At 30.5% G+C, this 16,013-nt stretch overlaps 1 protein-coding gene across 1 annotated transcript; it reads right to left on the minus strand.

Moving 5' to 3' along the window:
• Positions 1 to 4,437: 4,437 nt before the first annotated feature.
• LOC106443026 (zinc finger protein 2) lies at positions 4,438 to 5,606 on the minus strand. Its single transcript, XM_013884645.3, has one exon. The coding sequence runs from the start codon at positions 5,054 to 5,056 to the stop codon at positions 4,604 to 4,606; it is 453 nt and encodes a 150-aa protein (XP_013740099.1). The 5' UTR covers positions 5,057 to 5,606; the 3' UTR covers positions 4,438 to 4,603.
• Positions 5,607 to 16,013: the final 10,407 nt, after the last annotated feature.

The following is a 16,013-nucleotide window of genomic DNA, read 5'->3' on the forward strand; positions in this document are numbered from 1 at the left end:
GCAAGGTTGCACATGATAGCTTTGCCTTCCCTTTGGGAAATGACTGGAGATTCAGCAGTCTCTCCTTCCGTTTTCATCTGAGGTAAAACTCTGTTACCGTAGTTTGGGTAGAGATCAGACTTCACTATCCATACACATCCCACTTTGCTTGGTTCAAAGAAGCTTTGATTCATCGTCCATGCACGCCGATGTTGATTCCTACGAAAGTAGCAATTAGTAACCTTGTGTCCATGTTTACAGCAGAAAAAACATCCATTCTTTCGAGTTGTGATCTGTCTCTGAGCTCGAACTCTCACATCAGTATTAGGTGGTGTGACTTCCTGGAGATAAGTTGGTGTAAGGAGTTGAGTACTCTTCACAGATTTAATGCCTTACGTAGAGTCATTGGTCTGTGATGTTGAACCTAGATATCCAAGACCTCGGTTGATTGCATGAGACTGTCCTTGAGACAAAATGTGATCCAGGGTGTTGGAGCCAGTGTTGAGCATTCTCAACTTCTTGTAGTTATCACTGAGTTCCCGTTGCCGCAACCGACTCTTCTCCAATTCCTCACTTAGTAAGTGTTTAGTTTGATCATATCTAGTTTCCAAGTTCTTCAGATTATAAGCTTGATCGGAGATAGTTTTTTCTAGAACTAACCGATCTTCCTTCTCCTTATTAGTGAGAGCAGCTGGATTCTGTTCGACCTTTGTTTCAGGTTGTTCCAACTCTAGTATGTTCACTTGAGCCTTCAACAAGGCTCTGTCTTTGATCAGTTGTAGATTCTCCAGACTGAGTTCAGTGAACTTATCAAAGAGGGTTCGATATTCCGATTTAATGTCTGCAGCACACTCCTCTACGTCTTGTTTTGTTTCTGACTCTGAATCTGAACTTGATATGATGTCTGGTTTGTCATCCTTACTGACTAATGCTACAAAGTTCATGAGCAATTCCTCGTTGTCCTCGTCACTCTCAGACTCGGTGTCACTGAAGCAGATAAGAGACTTGTCCTTCTTGAGGTTGTTAGGACACTCACTTCGGGTGTGACCATAACCTTTGCATTCAATGCATTTTAGCTCTTTTTGCTTTGTCAGAGGACATTCATTCCGAAAGTGTCCGTGGCCTTCACATTCGTGACATTACAGGTCCTTCCTGTGATTTCCTCGTCCTGAGTCATTCCTTGCATTCTGGTTTGAAGATCAATCACTGTCTCTGTTCTGGAATATGTTGCTTGACCGGCTCTGACCTTTTTCAACCCTCTTGATCATCTTGTTGAAATTCTTTTCCATAAGAACCATGTTGTCCTCATCGCTTGACTCGGTCAACTTCTTGAGTATCTGCTGCGAAGGCAATTCCTTTCTGACCTTTAGGACTCTCTTCCACACGTTCAAGGTCATGGACCTTCAGGATACCCGCCAGTTGATCGAATTTCATCTCGTCAGTGTTAACATCAATCTTCAGAACAACTTTATAAGCTTCAAATCGAGGAGGAAGACATCTCAGTAGTTTCTTTACAAGTTTTTTTCTCATTGTACTTCTTACCAAGAACAGGGGCTTCATTAGATATGGAGCTGATTTTTCGATATGAAGCTTCCAATTGATTCATCATCTTCCATGTGTTGATTCTCAAACTTTGATGCTAGATGATCAATTCTTGTGCGTCTTACACTAGTGTTTCCCTCAAAATGGTTGATCAGAGTGTCCCGTGCTTCCTTTGCAGATTCACAGCCTTGAATTATCGTGAATTGGTTAAGGTCTACAGGGGAAAAGATTGTGGTAAGGGCTTTTGAGTTAAACTTCGAAGCAGCTTTATCAGAGTCCGTCCATCTCTCCTTGGGTAGGGGTTCCATGGACTTGTCATCCATAACCATGGTAGGAGCGGTCCATCCTTTCTCAACAGCAGTCCAAGCATCCTCATCAATGCCTCTGATGATGTGTCGCATCCTAGCTTTCCAGTGTCCAAAGTTACCCTCATCCAACATGATCGGTTTTTGTAGTGCAACCAGTTCTTTCATGGTTTCCATGATATCCGCTCTCAACTTGTGAGTAGACTCCTTGAGTCCACAGAGGTGACCTGCTATGATACCAAATGAAAGATCAAACAGATACCAATGTATAAGAACAGATACACTTGCCAAGTAACACAACTTGTTATATTAAAAATCTCTTAGACAATCCTTCAAGATCAGTCTAATCTGGTTTACAAACGCAACCCTAACTTGACACAGACCAATCCTTAACCTATCTCAACACACAACTGGTGACAAAGCTTCACCAATTGTTACAACGCAAGCACAGTGTAGAACAACCTCTCACACTTGCTTTTTCAATTGCCAAAAACCGTAACCTAGACAATCTATCTAGTCACAGTTATATACTTTGTTACATAATATTCTCCTCTCCTAATATTACGCTAACAACAGATATTTTCATGCTTATCACCAAAGCAATGACCTTCCAGTCGATGTCTCCACGTCATCTCTCAATAACGACTTCGAACCGGTATCTCACATACCGAACCAACCGTGTAGCACATGCTCTGTTTTACACTGAATCGGCTCCTTTCCTGGAGCTAACAAAACTAACATTTTATTTTTAAAGTTTGAATGTATCAAACATGATATCAAATCCAAACATGGTAAAATGCTCATGTAGTAAATGTACCTGGAGAGAATATATCATGAAAGCCTCAGACATTCATCCCTTATAAATTAATTGAGGAACATTTGAAAAAATGTAACCTCAATTTTGTAATAATTAAAAAAAGACTCATTGTTTATGTGTCAATCAATTAGGTAGTTAATTAATCATACGTGTCAGCCTCACATTGAAATTGAAAAACATGTTGGTCCAATTCGATTTTTATATCTCACTAGAAACATTTAATACCAACGATATGATATCATATGATATTAACTAAAGCAAGGTGGCTATTTATTATATATTATTTCCTTAAATAAAACATACGGAATTACTTAATGTGATTATGATATATATAGTAATTAATGATTTTAAATAATGAATATTTGCTAATAATCTGTATGCTTTCTATCATTTTTGTTTAATTATTTTCTATTAAAATAAATTACACAATTACATTAATCATATATTAAAATTTAGATTTTTTTGTATATGTTGTATTTTGAATTTTTCAAAACGAGTATAAATTACTAAAACTGTTAAAAGTCTCACATAAACTTTTGTGGTGAATGTTTAAAATTTTTTCTATAGTAAGATACAATGATAATAAAATCATATAAATAAATAATTTTATTTTTAATAGGTGTTTATGTTAATATATATATACTTCATATCGTTTAAATTTAATTATGTATCATATACGATAGATAAGATTGATTTTTTTTTATTTATTTATTCTAAAATGGTTGCGAATAAACAAGAGCGGTCATTTGATTTATATGTGCAAGCCAATTTATTACATAATACTAACTGATTTATTAGTTATTTAATATATAATAATTATTTTATTATTTTATATTATGCAGAAAAATATAAAATAAGTATTTATTTTGCACAAGGCGCAGATCTTAACCTAAGTATGTATCTCTTTAATAATTTTGAATCTTAAATATTTTCTAAATCTCATGCCAAAATAAAAGAAAGAAATGAGAATAAATTCAAAAATCAATATTTATATCGAGAAATAACCAAAATGACACAAAAAGGAGAAAAATATCGAAGACAGATAGGATTGACACGTGAACGTAAACTTCTCATAATCATAATTAACTTTTAAATTCTTGAATCATGATATAAAACCGAGATGACATAGTTTCATTGTAACCAAATAGTAGGCATGAGATTTTTCGACCTAAACGTTAGGTTTTTATGCGATAAATAATTTTTTGTCCTAAAATATTTTTAAAAATGGGATCAGTTCATTAGTAAACAAATTATGTAATTAACAAAAAACGTTTTTAAAAAATTGTTTAAGGGCCAAATATATTTATTCGATCAATAATATAAAATTTTTTTTCATACGATATTTCTTAAATAATTTTCATATAAATTTACCCAGCGCAAGACGCAGGTCTTTATCCTAGGTAATATATTAATTAATGAGAAAAGAAAATAAGATAAAGCTGATTACTGGATGACGTAATTATCTCAAGGAGAAGTAATATTAGTGAAAATACGGGTGTATGTATGTGTTTATTGATACCATATGTGGATAAATGTTATATAAGTATATAGAAATTTACTTAACTAAGTATAGTTCCGCAGCAGATGTCTCCTTGTCGGGGCACATTGATATTATACTGATCAATAATGTATGATATATACGCGACATTCATCCATTTTATAATGCAGTAGTATATGTGCTCATACTATGCATAACTAAAATAACCATTCCTTCATTTTTAACTTCTTTTAACTAGATCCAAATATACTTTCTTTCATTTTTTGTAAAAAGAGGAAAACAATAAAACAAAAACATAGATACCATCTTTCAAAACTAAATTTTGATTCGAAATTTAAAACTATCATCGTGAACTCGATTTTACATTAAAAACATGACTGGTAAGAAATAGACTTATTGAAAAACATTTAATTCAGGATTCACATTTGAGATGATTATATTTCTAACAAAATAAAGACTATTTTAGAGCCTTAACGACAAGTCAAGGTGACTCATCTCCTGATCCTGATCCTGATCAAGACCACTCACCGGCACACCACGGCCTGAGAAGTCCATCCGGCCACCGCTTTCGACAAATCCTTCATAGCCACGGCCGTAGATCTCAAACCGGCCGGATAACGGGTAATGTTGATCAGAATCAACAGTAGTTGAGGATATAAAGAGTTCTCGACTCTTCTTGGCTAAGGTTCTCTCTAGCTTATGAGCGTTTTGATGGCCACCTAAAGCTTGAGAGCTGTAAAACTTTCTTTGACAATAGTTACAAGAGAATACCCTAGGCTGCTCCAAACATGATGATGAGTTTGTGGAAGAAGAAGAAGACGTAGAAGAAGGCTCGAGGACAAGTTCTAGGTTTAGTTGGTGATTCTTGTAACTTGGTAAGCTCAGACGTAGAGATGTGTTTGGCTGGAAGTCCATACCTAAAAGTTTAAGAGAGTGAGAGAGAGAGAGAGAAAGGGAGAGGTTAGAGAAAATGAGAAGAAAGAAGTGTGTTTGAAGAGTTTGGGGTTAAGGGGCATTATATTTAAGGTGTAAACGGTGTGTAGGTCTGCTCAAAACTCAGGTTGGGTGCAGCTTCGACTGAAAAGTATGGAGAGAGAGAGAGAGAGAGAGAGAGATTAGAGGGATGAGACATGAAGCTGAAAGAATCAGTGGGGATCCGAGTGTTGTCGCCTCCATTAATGGCATCCTTTGAACCATTTGAACCCTCTGTCGGTCCATCTAACAGTATTTTCCTCCGAGTTTTATATATTAAAATATATTATTATATCAAATGGTATCGTTTTAGAATGTTGAACACCTCAAAAATGATGTCCCATGTGGTAGTTGTTAACACCAGACACATAGGATATCAGTTTTAATTTGAATGTTGTAGTTAATGCCTTTTCTATTTGACATTAGTTTATGCAGTATTTTTTGTAAATTAATTCTGAACGTATATAATTTCCGTATGTGCAAATTCCTTAGAATTTTCCATCATATCATTCTCAAAGTATACCAAAGTTTTCTAACAACAACCAAGAAATCTATTTGTATTCAAATTTATTTCACACCAGAAATAATATGAGATAAAGATGATCATATAAATAGAAAAGTCAATTTACATGACTTTTCTAAGCAATTGTTTAAAGTGATGTAGTATTCAAAATCAACTATCAACTTTACAGGTTTACAGGTGGTTGTAAAATTAGTTTAAGAAAATTCAAAACAGTCTGATTATGAGAAAATAAATCCACCCAAACTACTAATTATATATATATATGTTCCTTCAAAAAAATTCTCTATATATATATGTTGTTCTTTTCAAGTTTATAAATGCATCAAGTATCACAAAAGTATATATATATAACCTAATTCATAAATTTAGGGGTTACATTTTTCTAATAAAGTTCAAAAATGAAAATTACCATAAAGGGCATAACTGTCTATACAAAAGTGAACAGAGTTTCAATCAAAACAGATGTTATGAAAGACTTAAGATCAATCTCTCTTATCAAATTTCCAGGAATGGCAATGAACACTTGCCGTGATAAAGCTTTTTGACTCGGCTTAAACATGTTAGATGATGTTAACCCCCATTTCATTGAAATCATCTCCTACCGTATGATCATTCTCTCCATCTACGGTTCACAAGGAGTTCGTACCAGATAAGATGTGGACTGCGCCACAGTGAACCCACTTTGGATACATCACGTTTTGCCTTCCATGAGTTTAGAATCGAAGAAGTCATTTCAGTTTGAATTAATTCAAGTAAATTCAATTAAAATTAATTACTTACGATCAATGAAGACACATCAATGTCATGTGTACATATGTTTCATTAAGACTTTTGTCGTTTAAAGGTTGAAAGAGATTACGTTTTGGTACTAATCTCTCATGCTTGTTCGCTTTCTTTTAATTAATTTCTTTTGGGTCCAGTCTATTTTAACAAATATGGTACTTTGCTAGTGCTAACCAGCCGAGTGGAATTGATTGATCTATTATTTATTTCTAAACGGTTAATAACTCTAAATCCTTATGTTCTGATGTCCGTATAATTTAGAATCATCATGCGCAGTTCAAACAAATGGATTGTTCGTACAAAAGGGGAAAAGAGGGATTAATATGATACATGAAAATAACCTAGTGATATGTACGTGCTGAAATTGTGTCATCATTCAAATTTTCATTTTGCATGTTACTAATTAAAAGTTGTAAAAAAAGATATAAAACCAAGATACTAATTAGAAACCAAATTAAATTTTATATTTAGGCCAATTACAAACTAGTGATGTGTTTAACTAGGCATAGGCATAGGCATGATCATTACTTTCGGGCCGGGTTTGGATCGGTTTCCATCGGATCTGAGTCTTTTGGGTCATAGACATTTGGTCCTAATTAGGTACTTAATTTTTTTTGCTTCGGAATGGAATCAATTCTTTTTTGGGTCCAGATCGGCTCAGGTTCATAATTAAAATACATATAAAATATCTAAATGTACATAGGGGGTCCGGGTTGGTTTGGGTATTTAGAACCTAATGTACTCGAAAAATACTTGAAACCACAAAATATCCAAAAATCCAAAAAACCCCAAAATATTCAGTTATCCAAAAAGCTCAAAATTTTACCTAAAATTTGAATCGAAGAACAAAACAATACCCCAAATTTTATCCAAATAAATAAATATATTATTTTAAAATTCAAAATTCTACCTGAAACCTGAAACTATAACCGAAACCAAACCCAAACCCAAAACTTATAAAAAATATTCGTAATACCAAAAATATATCTAAAATACCAAAACATATCTAATAAACATAATTTTGGGATTTGGGATACCTGATCGGGTCTCGGGTAGAATCCAGTCTTGAACCGAGACCTCCGGCTCCAAAAAAGTACCCAATATATTTTTTGCCCTAGTCCTAGATCCGAACCTGTATTTTTACGTTAGTTTTGGTCTGTTGTTTTCTGATTTAGATAAAATATCATACCTATTTAACAGACAAATAGTTTAATTAATAAAAAATCACAATTATAAAGTAATGTACATCGACTGTATTTTATAAAATAAATCATAGATAATTAGATATATATATATATATATATATATATATGCATTATATATTGAAAACAATACTAATATAAAAAATGAATTGGATGATGTTTCTCGAAGTAAAATTTTGTTTTAATAATAGTATATTATATTCATTATTTTTTATATTTTGATCTTTCTCTAGTAAAAGTTAATTATATTTTTTGACAAAATTTGAACATAAAATAAAACTAAATAACATCTTATTTATATATTGATTCATACGAAATTCAGTACAGTAGTATGGGTTACCTTTATTTCTAAACTAAAAGACCTAAGAGCAACATTATTGGAACGACATAATTTTATGTCCGTAGTTTATTTTATTAATATTTTTATGTTAAGAGACAAATGTAAGGGACAAACCCAAAAATGTAAATTATTGGTAGAACTTTTTAATGTCTCTTAGTAAATTAATTATTTATTTTAATAATTAATGACAAATAAAAGATAAGTTTAAAATAAAACATATAAAATTTAAATTGAAAACATTAGAAAATTACAAAGTAGAAAAAAAACAAGAAAAAAAATTACAAATATCATAAATAAAATCAAACAAACATTTAAAAATTCATTGTAATTTTGGATAAATTTGAAGTTTAATAAAGATTTACGTAGAAGACTTCTTTTGAAGTCATCCATGGAAGACTTCAAAAGAAGTCTACCCTGCGTAGACTTCAAAAGAAGTCTTCTGTTTAGGTCATTTTTGCAATTGCAAATTTACAAATGAAGACTTCTTAAGAAGTCTACTCTACAGAAGACATCTTCGGAAGTCGTCCTTTGTAAATATTGGCTTACTTTTGAAATTGAAATTTTTTCGAAATTCTCAGAGGAAACTCCTTTAGAATTTGACCGAAGTTGGTCTAAATTTTGACTTTTTGTAGAAGACTTCTAGGGAAGTCTACTTGGAGAATACTTCAAAAGAAGTCTTCTCTAAGTCTTCCGGAAGTCTTCTCAATGTTGCAAGAAGTCTGCTGTGTTACTTTTGCAATTGACTATATTTGACTTTTCGAAAGAAAATTTCCTTAGAAGTCTTCTCTCGCGGGCAAAGGTTTGACCAAAACCCAGAATTAAACTTGAAGTCTTCTTATAAAAGACTTCTTTAGTCTTCTATATTGATAGTAAATGTTTTACTATTATTTTTCAATTGCAAAAGTAACTCACGCATACATCTTCTGGCATCGAGAAGACTTAGGAAAGACTTTCAGAAGACTTATGTAGAAGTTTTCTCTAAGGAAGTCATCTATTAAAAACACACACATGGTTAATTGCAAAACTAACCTATGCATTGACCAGAAGACTTCTAAAGAAGTCTTTTCGATGAAGAAGTCTTCTTCGTCGAACAGATCTGAAAAATAAATGTGGTTCGCGATTTCATACCTTGAACTTGTGAGATGACTTGTGTGGTTTCTCCAATCACTCAGAACTTCACCACAACAGCTACTTACTCGTTAATCACCAAGAATCGTGAGCTTATGAACCTTACATAATTTGTAATCAAAATCTTAAAAAAAAAATTGATGAATTTTGAGAGAAAGTGTAAGATATGTGGTTTGTATGGATGGGAAATGAGAAATTATGAGAAAAAATCGAAACTTTATGGCATTAACACTCTCAATTTGGTAGTTCATGGTGGTTGAGGTATTGATGTCAATGGCAAAGTTGTAAATATATGGTGAAGATGAGGACGGTAAGGTAAAAATATTATTTTCAAAAAAAATAAGAAAAAAATAAAGGCATTTTCGTGAATAACTAGGCATTCTAGGGTGAATAGGACAAAACAAAGTTTCAAAAAAAAATATAGGTTATTTTTGCGTTTGACTTGAAATTTTGAGTCATTTTCGAAAGAAACCGTCTTTGAAAACATTAGAATAGGTTTTAAATATTTTTCTAATCCGACATAATAACCATAATTAAATTTAAAGAGTTATATAAAATTGGTAGTTTTCGAAATTTTATAGTTGGTACTTTCCTAAAAACTAGTTTTATTTGGTAAAAAGCTCGTCTATCAATACAAATACAATTTGCTGGTATATTGTATTTTCTAACATTTCATTTTTGGTAAAACACGTAGTCCATGTAAATATTTATTTTATGTCGCAGTTAGTGATAGATAATGTGGTCTTTTTCCTGTTTCAGAAAAAAAAATTTTTAAAAAAGAATTGTTACAGAAATACATATTTTATGTTTTCTATGCATTTTCATTAATTAATATTGATAAATTACAAAATTTAAAAAGATAAATTGTACTTATTAGAATACTATTGGTCTAAAATTATTGTAAACTGATAAATACGAAAAATAATGTATTATTGTTAAAATTTAATATGTTTTAGTATATATATAAATACATTGATATTTTATACTAGTTTGGAAACAAAAAGTATTACATAAACCAAAAACTCTTGAAAAAATAACAATTCGATGGTTTATGTAATACTTTTTGTTATTTTTCTGACATTATGTGATTGGATTACGAGGAGACGTGGAAGATGGGGCGACCAAAATAAAATAATATAAAAAGAAGGTTGGACTATGTTGCTGTCCACCTCAAATCTATTTGTCCTACGATGGGACGACATTAATACTTCATGTGACTATTAGTCTACAATACATCATAATATGTAGCAATCTAGTATGTACTTTTATACATCAATGTTATAATGCTACTATGTAGTCTGGAAGTAACTGGACAAAACGCAGGAGAATAGATTACGTCCATTATTACGCGTTTATTGGACAAGAATGTCTTATAAAGATGAGAATTGCATCCTACATCCATCAAACAAATTATAATTCACTCACTATCTAAAAACCCTGTTTTTTCCAATATACACTGTACACATTATAAATTATTGTCATATTACCCTTCTCAACCAACCGGTAAAACCTACTAACAAAAATAATTAAAAAAAAATATAAAAAACTTTTAGCCACATCTTCTAATCCATCACCACCACCGCCACGTCTCTACTCCACCATCTCTACTCCACCATCTCTTTCCACTGTCTCTCTTTCTTCTTCAGATTATCAGCAAAATCATACATTTTCTTCTATCACATAATTTTTCTCTTTCAATACTTCACCAAAAGAACAATCAGTTGTTCAAAAGAAGAGACAACGATGAAGTCATAGACGGTGAGCACACACAACAACTCTTTCATTTATTTTCCTTTTTTTAAAAGAAATCAATTGATTCTCACAATCATGCTTTTGTTTTCATACCCTGTTTTCGTTTCTGTTTTTGTTTTAAAGATCCAGTAGTGAAGAACAAACAACGATGAAAGCGTAGACGGTGAACACATACAACAACTCTTTCATTTTTTTCTCCTTTTTTTCTTAAATCAATTGATTCTCACAATTATGCTTTTGTTTACATACTCTGTTTTTGTTTCTGTTTTTATTTTACAGATCCAGTGGTGAAGAACAACGACGGCGAGTCGGTAAAAGCATCATCGTGTCGGGAAAAAGAGAGAAGATGAAGACGATCTCTATATGATGGTGAAGAATAATGATGGTGAACGAAATGAATGTGTTTCAGTCTGTCTAAAAAAAATTGAAGAAGATGAACTCGCCGTCTATACTATATTTGCTAAAATGAATAGTATAGTATATATTCTTAAGTATAGCTACCTATGTACGGTTACCATACTATTTGAGACATATTTCTATACTACTCCTTAAAAATGTAATAATATGTCATGTTTTTAAATTTGATAGGTCTCTTCTTTGTCATTTTTTGTGATTGATTGTAATATGAAATTCATTTTTCGAGTGTTGGACAAATTTGATTATTTGGAACATTCGTTTACTATACTACTTAGACTATATGGAATATAAGATATGCAACATGCTAACCAAGTAAATGTGTTTTCAAGTGTTTAATATTGGAAAACAATTTATAGATTGTATTTGGGTTTATAGGTTTCTGCCTAGGGTTTAGATTTACTAAGTAAATGTTTGGGTATAGTAAACCATATTATATACATTCTATTTGGGTTTGTACTTCCTTGATTAGGGTTTAGCTTAATCTATTTATTTAGGTTTAGGGTTTAGGGTATATTTGTATTAGGGTTTAGTGACTAGACCTTAGGGTTTAGTATTTAGAAGGTGAGGGGGTATGGTTGGGATCAGCATTAACTTCTTTCATGCAATCATAGACATTATATTTGGGTTTAAATTTAGTAACTAGGGAGTTTGTTTAAGGTTTAATATTTAAATGGGTGGTATGGTTTAGGATTTTGTGATTAAGATATAGGGTTTAGTATTTGAAAGGTGAGGGTTGAGTTTTGGGTTTAGTGATAACAGTTTAGGGTTTAATATTTAAAGTTGGGTGTGAGTTAGTCATTCTATAGTATTGATAAGTTCTATACTATTTGAGACAATAGTTCTATACTATTTATTAAATATGTAATAATTTGCCATGTTATAGGTTTCTTGTTAGGGTTTAGATTGTCTAATATTGAAAAATAGTTTATAGATTGTATTTGGGTTTATAGGTTCCTGGTTAGGGTTTAGATTTATTAAGTAGGGGTTTGTGTAGTCAGCGATTGTAGGTGGGTTTATTATGTATAGTTCTTACCGTATCTTGGGTGTTGTACTATGTCATATGGTTAAGATTATATTTGGGTTTAGATTTAGTAACTATGGGTTTTTTCTAGGGTTTAATATTTAAGTGGGTGGGTAGGATTTAATATGTATGTTCCATGGCTGATAAATTTTAAATATATAGTAAAACAATTATATATTATATATGGTTTATAATTTACTGTGATTACAGTATATATTTACTAATTAGAGGTAAAAAATAGTGATGTAAATGATTTTGACACTGTCGTTGTCAATAGTGTGCAGTAAATTTTAGCCACATTTCATTTTGTTGACATCATATTTAGATATCTTATTTACCATTTTTTTTTGCCACATCATCTCTAACAACACAAAGTCACTGGATGATTACAGGAAGAAAAGAGTAGAACCGGATAATAAATGACATAAATATTAGTTATTACATTATGTCAAAATCAATGACATGCACTTAATTTCTTTTGCAATCTTAGACATCTCGCAAATTCTCCCTTGATACTTCATGTGACTATTAGTCTACAATACATCATAATATGTAGCAATCTAGTATGTACTTTTATACATCAATGTTATAATGCTACTATGTAGTCCGGAAGTAACTGGACAAAATGCAGAAGAATAGATTACGTCCATTATTACGCGTTTATTGGACAAGAATGTCTTATATGGTACTCTTTTTTGGTCTAAATGTTAAGATTTATAACTATTTTCTGAGTTTTTATAATGTTGTGAGAAAACACAACTTATTAAAAAGAGGGACAGAGGGAACAAAGAGGAGCAGAGCAAAAGGAAATAGTGAAAAAAAAGAGAACAATTTTGAGAGTGTATCATTAACTACAGGGGGAAATAAACCAAAAGTACAGCTCCAGAAGGGAGGGAGAAGAGGCAGACACTGAAGGAACAGACAGCAACCTATCCCGCATCGACCTTATTACCTTAATCTTATCTATTCTCACACTGTTTCAGAAACTTATCAACATAAATTATGTCTATGCACACATTAATAATGTACCTAGTCAGCTAAAATATAAGATTGCTTGATTTATATAATTAAGATGTATTTTTCTGAATAATTGTCTATCAAAAATGACATTTAATGAACTTCCCCAAATCAGAACTGATTGTTGATGGATTGTCTAATTTCTATGAAACTATAACCGACTCATGCTAAATTACTTCGTCTGTTTCAAAATTATGCAGGTTTTAGATTTTTCATACACATTAATAAAATATATTAAATTTTAGTATTAAATGTACAATTTTGTAATTTTGTATTTCCTATAGTTATACACAATAAAAATTTAATAAATGCAATTAGTATTTTCAAAATTTATAATTAGTTATTAATTGATAAAGTGCATTGAAAATACAAAAAAAAACTATTAAACAAGTAATAAAAGGAGGATATAAACCTTAGATAGAGTGTCTACGTAGACGAAAATAATCGGCCAATGAAAAACTATATTTTTTTTCCATGTCACCTCCTCTGTTTGTTTTTACAAAATGATCCTTTAACTTTTTACTTAAACAATTATAACCGAAAATATTTTTTTAGTGAACTATATTATTTATATAAATAAAATTATATTTTTTATTTACATAATAGTTTGTAAAGAAATATTTAGTGTAAATAATATCATAATTTTATAAAATACTAAAATAAATTGGGTTGGTTTTCAACTTTCACAAATAAAAAGTATTATTTGTAAACTTAGAAAATAATATATCAAGAATTTTCTTTTTCAGGAGAGAAAATAGAAAAACACATCGGAGAAAAATTCATCTCTATTATGAAACTCTTCTATTTTAGAGAAAAAATAGAGGAATACATTGGAGATGGTTTAAGGCATGGCCGACGTAAATGATCGACGTTGAGATTTCAGCTTTTCTGATTCTTACTATTCTAATATTTCAGTATAATTTGAGTATTCCATTTGCTTTATAATATAATGGTTTAAAATTATTTTTTGTTTTACTATATAATTTTTTTTATATTTTAATGTAACTTTATACTTATTGGATATTGTGTGGCCAATTAAATTATGTAAATTATTGTGTAATTGATTAAATTTATATATTAAATGACAGTTTTATAAAGTAATAACTTCTAAATATTACATATTTTTATTAAAACTGGAGGATATAAGCCTCAGATAGAGTGTCCACGTAGGCGAAAATAATCGGCCAATGAGAAACTATATTTTTGTCATGTCCCCTCCTCTATTTGTTTTTAAAAAATGATCCTTTAACTTTTTACTTAAACAATTATAAACAAAAATATTTTTTTAGTGAAATATATTATTTATATAAATATAATTATATTTTTTATTTACATAATAGTTTGTAAAGAAATATTTAGTGTAAATAATATCATAATTTTATAAAATACTAAAATTAATTGGGCTGGTTTACAACTTTCACAAATAAAAAATATTATTTGTAAACTTAGAAAATAATATATCAAGAATATTTTTTTTAGGAGAGAAAATAGAAAAACACATCGGAGACGAATCCATCTCTATTATGAAATTCCTCTATTTTAGAGAAAAAAATAGAGAAATACATTGGAGATGGTCTAAGGCATGGCCGACGTTGAGCTTTTCTGATTCTTACTATTCTAATGTTTCAATATAATTTGAATATTCCCTTTGTTTTATAATATAATGGCTTAAAAGTATTTTTTTGTTTCACTATATAAATTGTTTTTATATTTCAATGTAACTTTATATTTATTGGATATTGTGTGGCCAATTAAATTATGTAAATTATTGTGTAGTTGATTAAATTTATATATTAAATGACAGTTTTCTAAAATAACAACTTTTAAATATTACAGATTTTAATTAAAACTGATTACATTTTGAAACAGATAGAGTAATATATAAACTAACTCTATATAGATATCTGGACAAAATTGTAAAGTGGTTTCACCTTGAATTGCTCTAATTCTGTGCATTCATAATTGGAAGGACATAATCAACATCTAATATTATGTTACTCTCAGTATAGTAGAAATGGTCGAACCGTAAACCAATTAAGGATGATGTAAGGAATACATAAAGAAGTATTTCCAGTTAACCGTAAACCAATTAAGGATGATGTATAGAATCAATTGACAACAACTTAATTATGTCCAGCGTAGGACAACAGAGAAGAGTTTTCATACCTTATAATATTATAATATATCACTATATTAGTGGCTAAATCAGTTTTCTCTAGCACAAATACTCATTCCATTCTTGGAGTTTAAGCTTTTCTATCTGATGATATTAGTAGTTTGATCCAAAAAAAAAAGAAACGGTCGAACTATACATTGTAATTGGAGAAAGAAAACAAACAAAAATTAACCGAAGACTTTTAAGGTATATGAAACAAAAATTGGAAATGACAATTATCTGCAATTAAAGAATAAGGCAATAAAATTGTAAAAATACAAAATAAAACAAAAAATATAAACAAAAGGAAAGATTTAGTAAAATAAAATCATAATATAATTTCCATAATCGATAATGCTTTGTTACACTAAGTCTAAATTTACAACATACACAGTTTTATTTACATCTTTAAACCTATTATTTAATTAAAATGATTCTTAAAAAAGTGCCAGCATGAAGAGTTATAAAATATACGATAAAATATATATATATTTTTTTTTTTACAGCAAGACATTCACAGACTCATATTGACTCTGTAAACCAAATCGGCAACTCCGCATCC

This window comes from Brassica napus, chromosome C2 (assembly GCF_020379485.1).
Source record: "Brassica napus cultivar Da-Ae chromosome C2, Da-Ae, whole genome shotgun sequence".
NCBI classification, from domain to species: Eukaryota; Viridiplantae; Streptophyta; class Magnoliopsida; order Brassicales; family Brassicaceae; genus Brassica; species Brassica napus.

Excerpts from the sequence above, each read along its gene's own strand:
- LOC106443026 (XM_013884645.3), bottom strand. The coding sequence starts at position 5,056 with ATGGACTTCCAGCCAAACACATCTCTACGTCTGAGCTTACCAAGTTAC.